This window comes from Neolamprologus multifasciatus, chromosome 22 (genome assembly GCF_963576455.1).
Source record: "Neolamprologus multifasciatus chromosome 22, fNeoMul1.2, whole genome shotgun sequence".
NCBI lineage: Eukaryota > Metazoa > Chordata > Actinopteri > Cichliformes > Cichlidae > Neolamprologus > Neolamprologus multifasciatus.
The window spans coordinates 6,254,443-6,274,927 of record NC_140459.1 but is presented as its reverse complement, the minus strand read 5'-3'; the positions used below and the strand labels follow the sequence as shown (position 1 = coordinate 6,274,927).

The following is a 20,485-nucleotide window of genomic DNA, read 5'->3' as shown; positions in this document are numbered from 1 at the left end:
TCGGCTAACCGACATATTAGCCAGAGGTCCCTTTACTACAGTTCGGAGCCGCGGACCTTCGGTAATAGTAATAAATCACATTCATGTAGTTGTAAACAGCATGATAATATATTAAGTAATCCAAAGTATTCAGAATACGTTACTCTTATTGAGTAACGTAACGGAATACGTTACAGAATACATTTTGGGGCATGTATTCTGTAATGGAATACATTTTAAAAGTAACCTTCCCAACACTGCCCATGCCATTTAGAGGCCGCTGCCCCTTTAGGAAGTATATACCATCAAAACCTGCAAAATATTGTATAAAGATATTTACACTTGATTAGAACTGATTTTTTTATAACATTTTATTTTAAAAAAAACGAGAAGCACATTAATTCATAAATGTGATCGAACAAAGGTAAAGGGAAAAAATTAAGCATGTTTGCTGTTCACATGGCTCGTAATTGGGATGAAGTAAACATCTGTTGAGTAATTTAACATAAAATTGTTTGATAGTGTTAATTGGAAAGCCAAAACTCTAGCAGGGTCCACCAGACCCATGAACACTGGCTGAGTAACAAAAATACGAACACCACACAAGGGTTAAAATCTATGAGGGGAATTGTGTCTGCCTCATTTTCACCTTTTCCATGAGCTGCTTTCAAAGAAGAGAAAGATTAAAAGTGTCTTCAGTCGACACTTTCATTGTTGCCACATTTTGAGTCTATTTAAGTAATTTAAACTTGAAAAACTGCCTCTTCTGGGTTTTCACATATCACAGGTTTCGTTAGGTTCTTACAGTCTGTGTCACGCTGCCCGTTTTAACTTCTCAGCAATTACAAAATTTCACGCCCTGACTGACGGCTCATTTTAAAACAGCTGTAACTGCGAGGGTCACACAAGCATCCTTTTAAAGACACCTCTAACTGTCTGGTGAGCCACATGAAAGCGAAAAACAGGTGCAAGCCAAGGTGCCGTTATCAGAGCAGCACGACGCCGAACAGCAGCGAGTGATGTGGGGGAGACGGCACACATGTAAGAGAAGCCATGAAGGCGTAAACAGACGTTTAAATATCAAGAGAGTGAGAATGTGACACTTCCATCTTTATTGGGGAAGAAAACTGCAAACAAACTCAATTTCAGACCCCAGAAAACAAAACTGACTGAAGATCTGCAGAGAAAGAACAAACCTTTTATTTTTAAGACTGTTAAACAAAAACCCTGAATTTCACACGAGGTCATATTGTTAATCTGTATATAACTAATATTGTATTATTGCAGCAGCGTGAAAAAAACCTTAGGTCTCTCAGAAACTCATTTTATTGTGATATGTTGTTGAACATTAAAACGGACAAAAATACTCAAACTACTAAAAACAGTTTGCGTACATTAAGATTAATCATTGGATTTCTTTTTTAACTAATCCACTGAATTGAGAATGAAGTGATAAATCAGTGCACAGATTTTTTTAATACATATATACACAAATATATTTTTCCCTCAACCATCTGCTGGATTTCTGACAATTAGCAAAGCAGCAGGAGAGGCTGTGTCAGCGTCCAAGCACCAGTGAAACTGACAAAATCCAGGTTAAGTGAACTGCAAGCAATCAATATTGCAGTCCACATTAACCTTTATCGGCATTAGCATGTAATATATATATATTTCTGTATTTTTTTATTTTTATCATCCTGTTTTTGATGTTATTGCTCAAAAAAAATGACATTTTCCACATATTCTCCCAGTTTAAGCTCGCTGCAGCGCTCCCATTGTGGTACAATAAAAGGGAAAAAAACACATACAACACCAGCACAGACTTTTCATTACCACACTATCATATCTCATGTGAACAGAGATGGAGCCATTATAAAGACTGTAAGAGTGGAGCAGATTTGAGTGGGAAAAAGAGGACATTTCCACTCCAGATGAGCTGGAACATGTAGAAATTTGGAATTAAATAAAAAGCAAGGTGCTTGAGAAAGATTTTGGCGTTCCACACTTTGATTTCATACTCGCACGCAGCACCGAAGTGAAGATTTGCGCTGTTCAGAGACAGATCAGTCAGCTCCAGCACTTTTCACTCAGGACTGAAGCACCCACTTTGGCCCCAGAGTTCAGTAGTGTGAAGAGTCTCTCGAAGGTGGAAGCGGAGCTGAAGAGATGACCCTAAAAATCACCCGTGACATCAAAACTCATCCCACCAGTCAGAGGCGACGAGATCATTTTACGATGATGTTTTTTCCTGTTACATCAGCGGATTATACGACATGACATCTGACTGGTAATGAGTCCTGCCTTCAGCAGCAGCCACGCTGCCAGCCTGCACTCAGTCACAAACATCCCAGAAACCAGCAGCTGCTGCAGAAGTGCCTTCAAACATTTGATTAGCATCCCAGGAGCACTTCTCATCAGCGGCGTCAACGCGAGTCTGCTGACACATTTCTTGGCATTTCACGTCGAATGATTACAGATCTACTCCTACACAGCAGCTACCGCTCAAGAAAGCCGCACTCAAATCTCTAATGAAGTCTGATTACCAAGCAACATTTTTTTTAATGGCTTTTAAATTGTGAAGGTGGCAGCGGAACAAGATTCAGAGCTTTTTATGGAGTCCAGCAATGGCCTGAATTTTCCTGAATGCAGTTCGCTGCCTGGACAGCCACGCTGGAGATGTGCTCAAACATTGTGTTTTCCTGCTCTGATTGCGCCTCTCCAGGCAGTCAAAGCCATAATGAAATCCAAACGGAGACATTTCATTAGTTTTGCCTCCTCCTCCAAAAGCCTAAGCTCTGAGGCTGAGTGGGCTCCAGGTTCGTGGAGAGCAACTCTGTTACTGTCGGGTCACAAATGCTCAAACTTTGTAAAATCAGGATGTAAAAAAATATCAAAGGAAATTCTTTTCTTGAATTAACGGCCGTGTTTGAGGCGAGAGAAAAGCGCCGCGTGCTCGTGCAGAGCGGCTCAGCGGTCATTAGAAGTCGCAGCCCATCTTCAAAAGACAAAAATCTTAATTTCCACTTTATGACTGAAGGAAAAGAAGCGTTTAAGGAGGGGAAAGTGTCAGCTTTAAAGTTCAAAGCGAGGCTTTTGATTTCATTTAATCATCCGGAATTTGGCTTCCCCGCCGTCAGCGACAGCCGCAGTGGAAGTCGGCGTTGGGGTCCATCAGGAGTTTCTTGCGGTCGACGTGCAGACAGTCTATGTGGTACCAGGCGTCGCACACGTCGCACTGGATCCACTGCACCGTGTCCTGCTGGGGCAGCCGGCACCGCGGCGCCGCGCACGGCTCCACCGTGCTGACCGTCACGTCGTCCTCTTCCTCGTCGTCTTCGTCCTCGTCCGAGGAGGAAGAGGAGGAGCCGGAGGAGGAGGAGGCCGAGGAGGTGGAGGATGAAGACGAGGAGGATGGAGAGGGCAGGGAAGGCCGTGGGGGGAGGGGGTGTTTCCTGGGGCGGCCGCGTCGCTTACTTCAAGGAAGGAAAACAAACAGGAAGAAATGAGAAGGATTGAAGGTGACATTAGGGCAGGGCGATATGACCAAAAATATTTATCACGATATACATTTGAAAATTTGCGATAACGATATAACTGATGATATAATTGACACTAGACAAAATACTTTACAACTCCACAACTTTATTAGTGCAAAAAACCCCATCAATGTATTTTCACTTAAACAAGCAGCTGTTTTTTTTATGTGCATTAAAGTTATATAAAAATTTAACAGTGCAAATTCCTCGCTGACAGTTTAACCATTTCCAGTGGAAACTGGTCGACATATCCTCAGCATAACCATGTATAATATCCACAAAACTTAAAAAGAGGTTAAACACACACAATACGGTAATATTATGTTGAAGCACAGTACGTATCACTCCGCGAGGTGATACGTACTGTCGGAGCCGTAATGCTCCGAAAATCCATCAAGCGGTGCGGCTTCGTAGCTTAGCAAAGTCGTACTAAAACATTTGACAGATTTTCGAGCGCCGTGTACGACATAAAATCGTTTCGAGGTCAGTAAACACAACCAGAATTCATACATAAGGCACACGGGATTATAAGGGGCACTGTCGATTTTCAGAAAAATCAAAGGATGATTTTAAGTGTGCCGTATTTTCCAAACAACACGGTAATAACGACGGCCCGCTAGCATGCTAGCTACCAAAAATAGTGCTTTGTTGTGTGTCTGACGGACGAAAGCTAAACCAGTTCCACACCACTGAAGTTGCAGCATTTTTACAAACCAATTCTGGTTCATCCGTTTCATTTAACGATCCGCTTTCGCGCTTCTTATTCTGCGTCGCTGCCATGTGCGCATGCGCATTTTACCCATATTCTATCGCGATATTTCATTTTCCTATCGTTGCCCAAAATTACACCGGTATTACCGTGAACGTCACAAAAAAAAGGAACAAATATGTATTTTTTTTAAACTGTTGCCACTCCATGCTCAAGTTACAGCTGCAGGGTAGGCAAGATATGTCCATAATTTACTAAACTAACATCATGTCGTGGTTGATCTGACTTTGAAGCAGCGATTGGCACCAAAACCTCACAGAAAAGAGTTTAACGAGGTCAGAACTGAGGGAAAGAAAGGGCTTTCTGACTGGTTGTCCTTTACAAACAACAGGTTTGGGCATCTGGTCTGAATCCTGAGCTTGTGCCTCACAGAGGAGCTTCAGGCCTTGTTTAATATGAAGCTCCAACATTGTATAGTTTGTATATATATGACAGAAAATCATATAGGGCTGTGCTTTGTAGAGATCTTTTAGAAAAACCTTCCAAACTCACCCTGTTGGATGATGAAATCGGTTGAACTGCACGCTAACTCTCTCGTCTGCGTGGATCCTCACCGACGGCGAGGCCAGGTTGTAGTTCTCCCCTCCCACCACCAGCGGGGAGAATACGGGGGAGCTGTTGGCCCTCCGCCTCCCTCTCGCTGCGGTCGGGGAGCAATGGGCGGGCTTCTGCTGGCGGAAGGCCGCGATGTTTCCGTGCACCACCGTCTTGACTCGGTTCACCTTCTCCGCCTCTTGTTTGCTCGTGAAGGATGCCTGGAAGAGGTGCTCGTTGAGTCTGCTGTTTGTCATGGCTCCGTGGAAGCTGCCGATGGTCCGGATACCGACGGGGAAGGGCTTGGCCTCCAGCGGCCTGCGGATGTCGCTGTGAGTTTTGGGCTGCAGCTGAGGAGGAGGCGGCGAGCTGAAACCTTCAGATTCAGACTTGTAGAGCCGCCGCCTCTTCTTCCCCCGCGCTCTCTGTCCGTCCTCCACAACTCCTGCCAAAACTAAGATCAACGGAAAGAAAGCAAGGTAATGTAAGTGGAGAAAGAAGCTAACAACAACACTAAATTGTTCTTTTCCCTCCTTTTTTTGCAAGTAAACTCTTTAAATAGGAAGAAGTAACTTCATAAACTAATATTAAGTCTTTTTAAAAGCTGCCAAAAACAAATTTCATGGTAAAAATCTGCAGCTTCATGTCAAAAAGCTCCAGAAAGCGAGCAGCGTCATTCTGCAGCACGCCGCTGTGCTTTACCTCCTCGACTTCTGGGCTCGTCCGAGCTGTCGTCCTCCAGCAGCACCGTGTGAGCCGACTTCCTCCTGCTCCTGGAGGTCTGCGGGAGGGCCTTCGTCTGAGGCAGCGAAGCTGCAGAGGTGAACGATGGAGGAGTGGAGTGCGGGAGCAGGGATGAAAAGCCCACGGCGAGAGGAGGCGAGGTCGAGGTGCCGGGGTCAGAGACGGTTCCCTCGTGGCTGTGGCTCCTCTTGAAGGTCCAGGCGCTGCCCTTCATCTTGCTCAGGCTGCCGATGGAGTTGAGGATGACCGTGGCTCTGTTGATGGACAGCTTCGAAAGGTCCAGGTTGGCAGCCACCTTGCGGTCCAAGCTGGTCCTAATCCTGTTCTGCAAGTCGGACGAGAAGGTTCCCGCCTAGGAAACCAGATATAAATATTTCATTTCAACCTTCACGAAGCGCAGGCCAAATGTCAATATCCAGAGGTGCGAGTCTAATTTGTCTGGCTGATGCATTTCTTTCCAGAAAAGTCATGGCACCTTTGAGATAATAAATCTATTTCTGCCTCTCGCTGCAAATCAACCTCGTGCATCAGCACTTTTTTTTAATTGAAGTAGAAAAGTACGATTGCACACGATTTAATCTTCAAATTTCATTTAGTGAGAGTATGCCTCCATGTCTTCATAGATAAAATGCTTTGGGGGATTTTCTGTGGGCTTGTTATTGTTTGCCAGACATTGTGCTACATTTTTATTGGCATTCTGAATACAAATAGTGGCCAGCACCACCTAATGAACGATGGCTGCACACACTTTGACACACGAGTGGGATGAAAATTACAGGGTGAAGTCGACGTCAACGTTTTCATTACTGTCAACATATTACAGGGAAAAAAAGAAGGTAGAAAAAGGCATGTTCATTCGTTTCTGTATCGACTCACCTGTCTGTGGCACTCAGACCAAAGACAACAATTTAAAAACCACTGACATCTTTCATCTTTGTAAGAAATCCCATCTTAAGCAGACGGTCACTGCAATTTCTAACAAATTCCTCAAACAGAAGCACATAAAGTGCATTTGTGGAAAGACATTTGGTTTCCTGGTGAGTATTTAGAGCAGCAGGGCTGTGAGGGAGACCTATAATAACAGTCTCTGACAAGCATCTAAAATTAATGTCCTTATCGCAACTGAGGAATATTAGTTTTCTTTCCCCCCATACAGCCGCTACATTAATGCTGCTCCTTTGGTAGCCTACATCATGGGTCACGTGATCTTTAGCCTGCAAGCAAAGAAGGCTGCTGGTGGTACAGAATCTGATTCTTCCGTGCATTAAGAAACGAGACTCAGATGTAACTTTTAGGAATATTTGTTGTATTTTTAGCATAAAGGAGAATCGGAGCAAGCGCACAAGCTTACAGATCCATTGGCACCGCAATTCTGAGGCCGTCATTCTACCGTTAATGTTACTGCAAACTATTCATTCAGAAGCAATATGTCTGTGAAGGTTCTCAGTCATCCAGGTGATCGTAGTCAAAGGAGCTTGCAAAGAAAAGCGTCTGGACTTCTTTAAGTTGCTTGAAGACGTTTCACCTCTCATCCGAGAAGCTTCTTCAGTTCTAAGGTCAAATGGTGGAGAGTCCCAGATTTAAACCTAGTGGGAGTGTCCCCCCACAGAGGGACAAAAGGACCCCCTGATGATCCTCTAATCGCCTGAGTCAAGGTGTGAAACTGGGTGTGGGTCCCAATCAGCCAGAGTTTCGGCTGTCCATCTGCATCTTAAGGACAAAGGTCACTCTTTCGAGGATGCCAATGTTCACATTTTGGACAGAGAGGACAGATGGTTTGAAAGAGGAGTGAAAGAAGCATCTATGTCCACTGTGAGCGACCATCTTTGAACAGAGGCGGTGGTTTACGACACCAACTCTCTGCCATCTATAATCCAGTTTTGAGTTCCCTCCCCAGACGCCTTAACGCCCACTCACATCCTGGGCCATCTGACCTCAGGAATTCGCATGATAAGGTGGGGCCAGGTTTCACAATGAGCTCACCCGAAACTCTGGCTGATTGGGACCCACACCCAGTTTCACACCTTGGCTCAGGCAATTAGAGGATCACCAGGGGGTCCTTTTGTCCCTCTGTGGGGGGACACTCCCACTAGGTTTAAATCTGGGACTCTCCACCATTTGACCTTAGAACTGAAGAAGCTTCTCGGATGAGAGGTGAAACGTCTTCAAGTAACTTAAAGAAGTCCAGACGCTTTTCTTTGCAACCTCCTTTGACTATTCATTCAGAAATCCTCTAACATTTGCAGACATTAGCAAACATAGTACAGAGGCTGGAAAAAGACTTTGAGCCCACTACCCAAATCTATCCGCCCATTTTCTTAAAAGCTTTTCCAGTTCAGGGTTGCAGAGGAGCTGGAGCCCGTCTGTCACAGGGTATCAGGACGGCACACCTACAGCTGATTTACAAGCACCAGTTAATCTAATGCAGGAGTGAATTGTTAACAGTGGCTCTGTAGGCTAGAGATTTACAAATGTGTCCAACAGAACAATTTAACTTTTTAAGACATGGTAAATGGCCTGTATTTATATAGCGCTTTTAGTAGTCCCTAAGGACCCCAAAGCGCTTTACACATCCAGTCATCCACCCATTCACACACACATTCACACACTGGTGATGGCAGCTACATTGTAGCCACAGCCACCCTGGGGCGCACTGACAGAGGCGAGGCTGCCGGACACTGGCGCCACCGGGCCCTCTGACCACCACCAGTAGGCAACGGGTGAAGCGTCTTGCCCAAGGACACAACGACCGAGACTGTCCAAGCCGGGGCTCGAACCGACAACCTTCCGATTACAAGGTGAACTCCCAACTCTTGAGCCACGATCGCCCCGATCGGTTTAATAGACAAAAAATAGACAAAATATCTGTAAATACACTGTTTAACCTCGTCTGTTGAACTTTGCTCCAGTTTATATTTTTCGTACTTTTAGTAAGTTTGTCCCTCCTGTATAATCAATATAAACTGCTAAAAATAATATTGAGGAATGTCTGAACTGTGTAACGTTGACATATGGACATCAGCAGTGTCACATGGTGCATTTACTCGTGCAGCAGACAGAACATGTCCAGATTTATCCTTTAACCCCAGACTTGGTGAGAAACATGAACCTTCGATATCTTTATTTTTTAAGAAAAGTGTCACCTTGAGTCTGGCTTCATACTGAATGTAAATAGTTGATTCCAAACCACGGACTCACTTTTGGAAGCGTGATCGCATCGAAGTCCAGCGGGCGAACTTTAACCTTCTGGAAGAGGAAGTAGAACTCCGGGTTCCCTGGATCAGTCTGGCCTCCGAAGATCAGCGTGTCGCCGTCCGAGAGCTCCCACTGTATGCCCGGCTGGAGGCGGACTTCATTGACCCACGTGCCTAGAAACACAAGACCAAGAAGATTTGAAGAAATGTTAAACTACACACAGATCAGCCCTCAAAATAAAACGTTTTGGAGGTTTCTAGGAGGTCACGCTGACATGTAAAGTAGTGGGAAACTCTCTGAAGACACAAACGAGCAACAGTTTTACAACTGAAGGCCGACGTTACCGGAGGCTAGATATTCACAGAGCTTTTTAATCTATGAATCTGACAGGGGCAAAAAAAAAAAAAAAGAAGAATAAATCATGCAAGCACAGCCCTGAAATAAAGTCATTCGGTGACTGTGTGTTTACAGCTTCCAGAATTCTGGAGAAATGTAAAACAGTCTGCGAAATGGACCCAGAACTGAGGAGCTGGAAGGCTACGAGGCAATCAAACGGCCATGACAGCACAGCACAAAATGAGAAATGTGGGGCGAATACTAAAATGTAAGTTTAATAGCGAAAATGAAAAATGTGGGAAACAGACTGTGAAATTACTTGAAAAATTAGGCAGTAAGGGTGCAGTTTAGATTCTGAGCCTGTCGGACAGCGACTGAATGAAGATCCAACTCTCACTCTTAATCTCCCCCTTCCTCACTCCGTGCATCTTCCCGTCTACTTCAGACTCCACTGACGAGGTTCAGACTCTCTCCTGTCCTGAATTTTTTTTGTTTGGTTCTTCCGTTTGCACATTTGCTTTTATTTGTTCTCCTGAAAGTTGAGTTTACTGGTCCATTTCCCACTCTCGGCTGTGAACGACCCGTTGAGACCAAATGAAATGGACCTCCTCGGTGCGAATGCTTTTCCAAGCCGGCGTGTGAACGCGTAACATGTTAATTGTCTTCATTCACAGCAGGACGCACCTGGCGGCAGGTATTGTTACGTTTCAAACAAATTGTCTTAAACTCCTGTTTTTGTCATGCCCTTTTTGCACAATTTTGTATCCATCAGGCCGTCCTATTATTTCTAACTGAGGCTGAAGCTGATGGCTCTTTTCTTTCCTGCAGGCTCTGAATGGGCTTTTTGGGGTCCTGCAGCAAACACAGTCGGGCCATTTTCAGTGAAAGATGATGCTTCTGCATTACGGCGTCTGACAAAAATCTACGCATCTATCTGTTCGTGTCAACTCCGACTGTTTGGATACGCAATAGTTAAAGCTTTTATTTCAGCCAGGATTTTATAAAACTTTTTATTTGTATGACCAACAGCTGTAATCAAACCAAATGTGATTTGTAAGTAGAAAAAGAGGTGGAACGGAGACGTGTTTGGCATGTTTGCTTGTAAACTGACATCGCTGATTAATCCATTTATGAAACGCCTGACATTTCATTTATTTTCCGTCTGAAAACTGAACAATTAATCAAATATTTCCTGTCAGCTCTATTCTTAAGCATAACATTTCTTTTATGCGGCGAGCCTGCGGCCCGTTCAGCTGCACAGAGCGGCCGCGCGCATTTTTGCATTGGCGACGCCGGTCGGCATCGTCTGATAACGCCGCCACAGATATTCATAGACGCTGACATTTTAATAACGAAGGTAATCTTTTGATCAGATATATCCTGTTAATAATATAGAATCACGTGTGCCGACCTCACTGGATGGCGTTTAGACATTTACACACACACACTCAGTGGCCACTTTATTAGGTACACCTCGTTAAGACCAGTAATCGCCTTCTTTGTGGTTCAAATTCAACAAGGTGATGGAAACGTTAATCAGACATATTGGTCAATGTTGACATGACAGCTTCACACAGTTGCTGCACATCACTGCGAATTTCCAGTTCCACCACATCCTGAAGCTGAGCTGGTGATTGTGGAGGCCATTCAAGTAAAGTGAACTCATTGTCACGTTCAAGAAACCAGTTTGAGCTTTGTGACACGGTGCATTACTCTGCTGGAAGCAGCCATCAAATGATGGGCACACTGCTGTCATAAAGGAATAATGTTCAGCAACAACACTGAGGTAAGCTGTAGCGTTTAACGAAGGCTCGGTGGGTACCAAGGAGCCCAAAGTGTACCAAGAAAATATCCCCTACATCGTTACATCTCCACCAGCAGCCTCAACGACTGATACGAGCCAGGATAGAGTCATCCTTTCCCTTTCTAGTCTCTTCTGTTGTGCAGTTCTCAGGATACAGCCCATTGGATCTGTATCCTCAGTTTCCTGTTTATAGTGGCGTCCCAAGTGGTGTGGTCTTCTGCTGCTGCGGCCTGATTTGTTATGCATTCAGAGATGCTCTTCTGCAGACACTGCTTGTAACAAACGGTTATTTAAGCTACCGTTTCCTTTGTATGAAGCAGTCTGGCGTCCTCTGATGTCCAACATCATCAAAGCTTTTCACCCGAAGCTCAGCTTGAACTTCAGCAGATCAACTTGATCACATGTATGTGACTAAATAAAATGCTGCCATGTGATTGGCTCATTAGATATTTGAGTTGACAACCAGAAGCTTGACAAATTTATCATATTTATCACTACCCAGTGTCAGGTTTATACCACAGTATTGGTAATTACTATAATAACTCCATGTTTCTGTACTGGTCAGTTCATCATTTCAATGCTAAAACATCATTGTTGTTACTGTTATCCATGAATTTTCAAATATGAACATGCATCATTATTTTTTTAGTTAAGATGTCAAATTCCAAATTATTTAATTGCGTTCCTGAACAGATACATTTGTTTCAGTGGTTGAATTTTATGCTTGTTTGATTTCTGACTTCTCAGAGAGATTCTGTGTTTTGGCTCGAATTTCGCTACAAAAACACGACTTCAGTTAGAAATTTCTCTCTCAAATTCAAAAATAGTCAAGCGTCTAAAATGTCGAGAATACGCCGAACAGGAAAGACGTTGTATTAAACCACTTTGTGATGCAGGCTGGCCTTTGAAACAAATTTTCAGTTGAGTTGATTGCCGGGAGCCGTACTTACAAAAATGCGTCAAGGAAGAAGAAAACGAAAGCTGGCTGAAGAGAATGTCGGGCTAAAAGTGAGTGGTAGAAGGAAGAAGACCAGACAGAAGGATGCTCATTTACCTCTGACCTTTACAGGTAATTGCTTCTAGATCATAGATCTCCAGATAGATCTGAGCAGACGACTGAACAAACGATGCTTAAAGAGAGCAGCTGCTAAGAAGAAATCCAAACGCTGGACTGCTCTGAGGTTCTGGATGAAAGAGTCCAAGCCGGAGCTCTTTAATCAACACCTATAACAGGTGTTGAAACATACACTCACAGGTCAGGTGTCTTACACTGCGATCTCTCTGACGGCGCACCTCAAAGCTGATACATGTTACGCTTTGTTTAAGGTGTAAAGAGGAACTTTCCCCTAAATTAAATGCATATTTTATCTTCTGCTGGTTTGCTGTAGAGATGCTGCTTCCTCTTGAATTTAACCAAACCAGATGGCAACTTGTCTTGCGATACCAAAAGTGGAGCCAAGTCTCTTTCCAGAATGTACAGTTACCCCAAAAGAAACAAATACATCTACAAATTGTGAGCTTGTTTTAAATCATTTCATATTAGGACAATTAGCTTTCTAAAAACTACAACAACAAACCATCGCACCAACATTACAGCGCAGCTGAGGGGCAACCCCGTCAGTGTTTACATCCTGTCACGCTGTCATTAGCGCGAGCCCCTCGTCACGGCTAAATGCACATTTACTTCCTTCAGAATGAGACGCTAGCAGGTGTAACCGAGTCGTAAACAGCTCCTACACAAAACTGCTCACAACAAGGTTTGTGGATGTTTTTGAGGAACCAGGTCAGGATTTGCTGATTTGTTTTTTTATCGAAATTTTTGGTGTTTTAAAGCCCAGCACACAAATAAGCAGCATCTTTAAAACAGATGGAATTACAGCACTGCAGACCAGAGGAGAAATACATGCATTCAAATGTATAATTACAAATAAAACGTGTACACAATCCATTCGAAGCTAACGTCGTGCTTCGTGCTCACACTTGCACGGATTGTAAAATCAGGGTCAAAGATCAGGAACAACTGAGCACAGTTTAATTAATTCCTTATCACCGTCACGTTTTAATTTGAGTTTTGATTGTTTGTTTGTTTTTAAACAAATCAAACAGGAAGGAGAAAATGCTTCTCGGTGGGCTGAAACAATTCTGGGACTGTAACGGTTCAGATAAAATAAAAGTTCTGGGGGCGGAGATAAGAAAAGTTTTTGAAGTTGAGGTTTCAGAGATGCTCTTTGTTCGCGATGCACGCGAGTCTTTACCTGCACGCCTACAGATGTGTTCGCTTTGTTTTGATAATTCGGTCGGTTTTCACTGCTCGAGTGCACAACGGAGCTTTAGGGGAGGGTTAATTAGGCAAGGCTCGCAAAATTTCAAAATATCTGGTAGCCCTTCGGGCAGGCATTCTTCAGTTTTTGGTAGCCCAAAATAAATTTAAGTAGCCCAAATAAAAAAAGCAATTTTTTATGTTTTGTTTCCTTTATTGTACTTTAAAGTATAATATTGTAACGGAAACAAAAATTAATCAAAAAATCGTTAAAGTACAAATCACAAGAACTGTCTAGAAATTACAACCATCAACTCAAATACTTGGTTCAAATTGAACAGAAATTTTTGTTTGAATAGTAAGCTAACGATTGATAAGTCGATGTCAGAGGAATTGGTGCGCAAGTAATCGTCACTCACCAATCAGTGCTGCCGCTCCCTACACACCTTTCCGCGATCGCAAAATGAAAGTGAAAGAGCCCTGATTAGGATTTATTTTTCAGTTTAGTTTCAGTTCAGATTTCAGACAGAAGGTTTGATTTTTATATTTCCAGAGAAGATGCGAAACATTTTGAAGGCTGCTGAGTGAGAGTCCTGCAGACGTGCTGAAGTCTCATTGATAACTTTGAATAAATTGACAAAGTTTCAAACTAAAGGACATTTTTTTTAATGTATTCTTAGAATTTTTTAGGACTGTTTTTCATGTCAGTTCACTCAAATGTGTTTTCACACTCATTTTAACCCGACTTTAATAAAAGACTTCTTCCGTTCTCAGTAGAAGTGGTGTTATTCCTGTAAACAGGTGTGTTTTTAACTCATTCTCTTCCACAATGACTGAGGGAGGGTGTGACAGTGTGAGAATCTCAGGTTGACTGTGATGCTGTGTGTGGGTGTGATTCAGCCCTCGTGTCTCACCATGGCTGCTCCTGTCCTTAACGTGGACCCTCCATCCTTCCTCCTCTTGAGTTTCGACTCCTTCGCCCGTCTCCCTCTCGGCTTCGAGCTCAGCGTGGATGCGGGACACCGACGGCGAGTCCAGTGTGACATCGCACAGCTCCGCCGCCCGACCCAGGCGGAACACCGAGTGGTTCTGCGCCGGCCTGAAGGTGTACAGGTCCCGCTCGGATTCGCCTGCCGACGACCCGATCCGAAGCAGCTGGAAGCACGGCTGCACCCCAGCCAGCATGGCTGAAGCCTGCGATTGTCTGCCCCCCCCAACCTGCCCCACCCAGAGGCCACCCCTGATCTGTGACGGGCCCTGAGTTAGAGCAAGTTACGATCCATTTTTGAACAAACCCGTGCTAGTGATGAAGAGCTAAAATGAAGCCATTTGTGTTGGACCCAAGAGCACTGACAGCTAACAGCGATCTATACTTGACGATAAAATATTCCTGACATGCGCCAGAAAGCAGCGAGTGTGAAGGTTACAGACAGGTGCAGCCGCTTTGAGCAACAGGTGTTTGCATTAGTATGGAAAGCTGATGTCTTCTTGTGTCCTCCTGTGCATACATGAATAAGTAATGAGGATATAGAGTAGCATATAAGCCGGTGAAGTGTGGAAATGAGCTCCCGCACTCTGTTATGAGGCCCAGTTTAAACAGACTAAATCCCCCGTGGAGTGGAGGCTAGAAGACGGTGGGGCCCGAGAATAAAGAGCTGCTGTGATGCAGACCGAGCCCACGCTAATGCGCCGCAAATATTAAACCCCGGAAAAGTAAACCTGGTGGTAACAGGTGCGACTTTTAGCTTGAAAACTAATATTTTTCAGGTTCGAGCAGCTGTCACCAGAGGCCTGATCTCTGTGCGTTTGTGTGTGTGGAGGAGATTAAAATCCCAGGCTCGCTGACATCAATTGACATGAGCCGACTCACACGTGGGAAGCCTGACAGGGTGCAACAGCTGGGGACTGTCTAATCTGAAAGAAAACAAGAGAAAAGTCACTCAGATGGAAGGTGCTTTTTCTTAATTGCTCCACTTAGTGTCTGAAGGAGGAAAAAAAACAGCTGAGAAATACAACTTATCTGACACTTAGAGAGGACAGAAACGCTTAAAAACCCTTTTGTCACATCACACGGTGCAGCAGGTGAAGTAAGGGGATATCACACGCGTGTTAACGGTACAGCAGAGCAGAAAAAACCCTGTCAGCTGCACTTTAAGAGGTGGCTGCATCGTGCATCAGTTGCCTGCAGACTCCTTGACAATCACGGGATCAGCACACAAAGCAAAGCACACAAACCGAAACAAATTCACCCAAAAAACTCACTTTTTCAAATACAAACTCAATATTTTCTCGTTTAAATCCGCATATTTGACGAAGCCCTGAGTGCCTGGCGTTAAAATGAGGTTTAAGATAAGCAGTGTTTGCCGATCAGAAGCAGGCTGAAGCTAGCTGACGTTAGTTCCTTGTAGGTGGAGTGAAAGTCAAAGCAGCCACTTACAACAATGACAAAGCTGCGCACCGACTTCATGTCTTTAAATCCTCAGATCCACGCAGATTGACTCGCTCCGCGGCTCAGCGGGGGGGTTTCACCCATAAAACACCGGCTTAGCTTTATTTTTCTGCGGTATTCTGTCGCCGCTGTTTGCCGGACTTCGGTGGGTCTTCTCGCCGTCTTTCCTCCCAGGAGGAAGTCCTTTGAAATTTGGCGCGCCACTCCGGGAGCTTCCTTGTGCGAGTAGCGACGTCACGTCCTGCCCCGCCCCGATTGGCTGCGGGCCAGGGCGCCTTCAGCGGGAGCAGGAGCGGCCCGGCCGGAGGAGGAGGCCCGACGCAAGAGTCACAGCTGGGCTAACCACTTTACTCAAGCTCAACAGGCCAAACTGCCGCATAGTGAGCAGTAAAAGTAGTTTACAGAAGTTTAACAGACAAATAAGGGTTAAACTCAAACACAGGGCAAACAACAAAGCAACATATTTAAAAGCAGCTTAAACTGTTCTCACAAAGAGCTGTGAACAGGACCTGAAGTTAAGAAAAAGCAAGGAAAATACTGTTAGTGCGGTAGACGTTTGGTATAGATCTGATTACTAAATCTAAGTAAAGCTGTATAATAGCTGAGCTCTGTAGCGATATACTGTGTATGCCTGTACAGGCAATAATATAAACTTAATAAGAGTTTAGTTATATAGCGCCAGATTGGTACAGCAGTCACATTGAGCTGCTTAATGGCAAGCTGAAGACACAACAAGAACTCCAATAACTAAACAATCCCCTTTAAGCAAGCACTTGATGACAGTGGCAAAGAAAAACTCCTATTTAACAGGAAGAACCAGGATCAGGGAGGGGCAGCCGTCTGCTTCGACCATTTGGGGGTGATGGGAGAAAGACAGGATAAAAAACACATTTTGGAAGAGAGCCAGAGGTTATTAATAAGAGCAGTGCGTCATAATTAATGAGATGACTCATTGTCAGTTTCTGAACACATTTTAATAACCACACTATGATTGTGACTTCACTGAATCGTGAGTTAATATAAGAAAACACATTTTCCTGTATTTTGAAACAGGATTCTGTAAAAACCTGAAATGGAAATGTGTTTGTCTCTAAAGCACTTATGGACTCAGCTTATGTGCACTTTATAGCATAAATAAGATGAAGCACTTTATACATTATATCTCATTCACCCATATACATGCACACTAATACAAGCACTTTTTCTACGTTTAAACTCTATATTTAACATCCACACTCCAATAAGCACAACTCAGGGTTCAGTATCCTACCCAAAGATACTTTGGCATGCAGACTGGAGCAGCCAGCAATTAAACCACCAACCTTCCCGCTAGTGGATGACCCGCTCTGAGCCACAGCCATCCCAGTGGATGACAACGGCCTGCCAGAACTGCCCTGCCGACGAATCCAGTTCAGCCCGCTGGCTTTGCAAAGAGTGAAAATTGAATTGTAGTCTAAAATTACTCTAATTTTCTAATAAAATGAACTGCTATTCCCATGTGGTGGAGCTGCCGTGTGCCTGCTACACAGGAGTGGAAGTGAATAGAAAGTTATCCAGAGCTAGACAACTTATTTAAATGATAAAAATATAAAATACTAATACTTCATTCCAAAAACTCCACATGTGCAGGTGTTGTGGTTTTCCACTGTTATAAACTATAATGTAATAGATTCAATCAATGTGGTAAAACTGATGCATTTAGTTAAAAGTGTGCTTATTTATCTTCTTTATTCTCATTTGTTTTTATAAATGGGTCTCTTTGTAAATGAGAAGAACAACTGAACAAGAAAGTATTCCTCATGTTGTCGAGTAGTCTTTAAGATATTCTGGAAAAATATGTGTTCATTTAGGCCTTTGTTTGGTGGTTTGATCAAAATCAAATTATAAACTGAGTCTAGATACAATACAGCAGAACTGAGTTTATCCAACAGAGTGGTTTCCTCAAAGTTGCAGCACACTTATTTATGCTGTACACACCCAGTAGCTCTATGCAGCATAACTAAGTTTAAGTATAGACAACATAAAAGTGAAACACGGTGCAGCGTTTCCTGACAGCAAGAAGGTTTCTGGTTTCCGCCTCAGGCTGTCGGGATGTTGATGCGTGGAGTTCGCATGGTTTCCCAGTGCCTGCATGTGTGTCTCAATCTGGGATCAGATGGACAGAAGACTGTGAAACAAACTAAACCCACAAAAAACTGCAGTAAATTCTCCAAGATGCTTCAAACACTCTTTGTGCCAAGTCCTCAGAAAAACTTGCACAAGCCTTCTGAAATGATCGCATCATAAAGTCCGATTTAAGATGAGAAAAGAGACACACGAGAGTCTTCATAGGTCAACTCACAGTCACGGCTGAACGCTATTATTCTGCACAAACACAAACATCAAGGGGAAGTAACAGCAAGAGAGACATTGTCGAATGCAGGATGTCAATAGTAGCAGCGGGCACGTTAATAGTCCTCATTTGTATTTGTGTTGTTTTTATCTGATTCTGTTAATGTGAATCTTGTTAATTTGATGTAGCAGGAGGAGCGAGTCAGAGGGAGCATTTATTCTCATTTAACTGTTTATTGTTAGTGCCTGTTTAGAGGGAACCCATACAGTGATTATATTTATAAGGAAATATGATTCCTGTTGGTGTGTTTTTGCCTTTTGTCATTATCTATGATTCGGGATAATGTTTCTTAAAAGTCTGCACTACAACCTCTAAAGCACTGAGATAATATTATGCAAAAGGACTTAAGCGGCACCGATGCCTACAGGCAAACACCGCACAATCAACTGGAGTGCTTTCATCACTACTTCCTATTACTTCTGGGTATATTTAGGCGAACTTAAAGAATTCAAAATGTGCTCCGTGCTTTCTCGGGAAAGTGGTTACCTTCTCTTACAGATTAAAACCATTTATATATAATGCGGCTTCCCTGATACGTTTTGGAAATGCGTGCTAATCCTTTATTGAAGTTCAAATGAAAAATACTTGAGTTGAATGAAGGAAACGGAAAGAGTACCTAAAAAAGCAGCGAGACAAAAAATATAAATCTCGTGTTTCGCTCTGGGTTGAAAACTCATTTAATTGGAATTATTCATTCATTACAGAAAAAAAGAGGAGCTTTACAAAAGTATGTGCCATTATGCCAAAAGGTCTCAAAGGTAATACAAATAAGCACTGATGTATCCTTCAAGCAAACCAGGCTTGTTTATGGCAGTAGTATTGTTAGAGTCAATGACTACATGTGAGACCTGAAAGACCTGATTTGTTTTTCAAATTAAAGCAAGATGTTCATCAGAAAAGAAAAAACAGAGGAAAGCAATCGGACCAGAATTCCTGGTATCATTCAAACAGGTACAATCATGTCTCCTTGAATCATTTTGTCTCACTTCCTGTGACCTAGCTTCACAATATTAACACAGATTTCTTCACAAAAATAGTCAGAACTCAGCACAACCTGCATATTTCTCACATTTCCCTCCAAAAATGCAGGCTAAAAAAGTTAACCTGCTTAAAGACTGTTTTGCGTCAGACATTCGAGGCTTGCCATTCAATTACTTTCTCCATTTAACCCCACTGCTCAGCATAAAGAGAGACACTTCACTTTCAAATCAGCTGATAAAAAACAGTCACCTTCTAGCTTTTTAGTGTAAAGTCCACGGAGACAAAAGATCACGGCCGATCAAACTGAAAGAGAAAGTGAAACGATCCCAGCATGTTAAAGAAAAACCTCAAACACAGTCCTAAATAAAACATCAGAGATGTGTTTTTGCAGAAAAAGCTACGGTAATATCGACAATGACAATACTTCTGATGGGCTAAAACAACAAGGAGGATCCAGTTAAGCTTCAAGAACCACCCCGACTACCTGATCCTTTTAAGCCAAGGAGATAAACGCACAGGTAGACTTAATAAACAGACCGGGCATGATGCAAGGTGCACCCAGTGTCAGTGTAATATTCAGTCACATAAACTAAACATCTGTAATACAAATTTTAATCCCACTTCAAGTCTGATCATGCATTTCAGATTTGAAATAGACATCAACGTGACAATTAAGAATTTCAGTTTATGCACATTCAGCCGTATGTTAAAGGAGAATACCAGATCAAAGGCAATCTCATTTTAATGCATGCAATTTTATTTTTTGTCAAAAACAGAATGAAAAAGTTAAATATGATTAAAAACACATTTCAAAGACTAAATCAAATAAAGGCAACATTCTTCAATATTTCACACGTTTATCATTTATTTCATACTGGGTGTTAATAAATGCAACAAACATCCACTTCTGAAGGAAAATCAATTTTATGAACATATGGCAGAAAAGTACATGTGAAAAAGCACAAATATTCATCCTCAACTCACACTCGCAGCTGAATCCCTGCAGTGAAAGGTGACTTTTCTTTTTTGTAAGGTTAAGGAGGATCATGGGAAACAACAGCCACGAGTTCACAGTGAACTCTGGTGGCCGGCTGTACAGAAAAGTGCAGTTCACATTATTATTATTATCAATATTAGGTCACGTCTGCTGTCCCACAAGCAATCTACTGGTCGGCATGCTGCAGTTACACTAACTCTTAGGTATACAGCAGATATAGGCTATAATATCAGAGTAAGGAGAAATACTAAGCACAGATAGACTCGTTTTTTGGTGCTCAATGTGATGCTATAAAAAGTCCAGACAATGAAAGTCATTCATTCAAAGGAGGTGAGTTTTTAAGCATATCCACTTCTCTCCTCTGAGATCAAGTACATTTATTTCAAAGTAAAGACATTTATTATATGATTTTTTTTCATACGTACATTTTTTTTAACCTTTTCTTACATGAAAAACATCCGCAGGTGCCGGGAGGCTCGCGATAGGTCAGAAGTTTGACTACAAAACAG

The 20,485-nt window shown here is 43.0% G+C and overlaps 1 protein-coding gene across 1 annotated transcript; it reads right to left on the bottom strand.

Moving 5' to 3' along the window:
- Positions 1–1,071: 1,071 nt before the first annotated feature.
- On the bottom strand, positions 1,072–19,694 carry tcf19l (transcription factor 19 (SC1), like). The gene is made up of 6 exons (XM_085148032.1): positions 15,595–19,694; positions 14,072–15,071; positions 8,761–8,930; positions 5,521–5,914; positions 4,777–5,272; positions 1,072–3,452 (listed from the first exon to the last, which is right to left on the bottom strand). Exons 2-6 carry the CDS (start codon positions 14,340–14,342, stop codon positions 3,113–3,115), a joined length of 1,671 nt encoding a protein of 556 aa, XP_085004158.1. The 5' UTR covers positions 14,343–15,071; positions 15,595–19,694; the 3' UTR covers positions 1,072–3,112.
- Between the last annotated feature and the right edge of the window lie 791 nt (positions 19,695–20,485).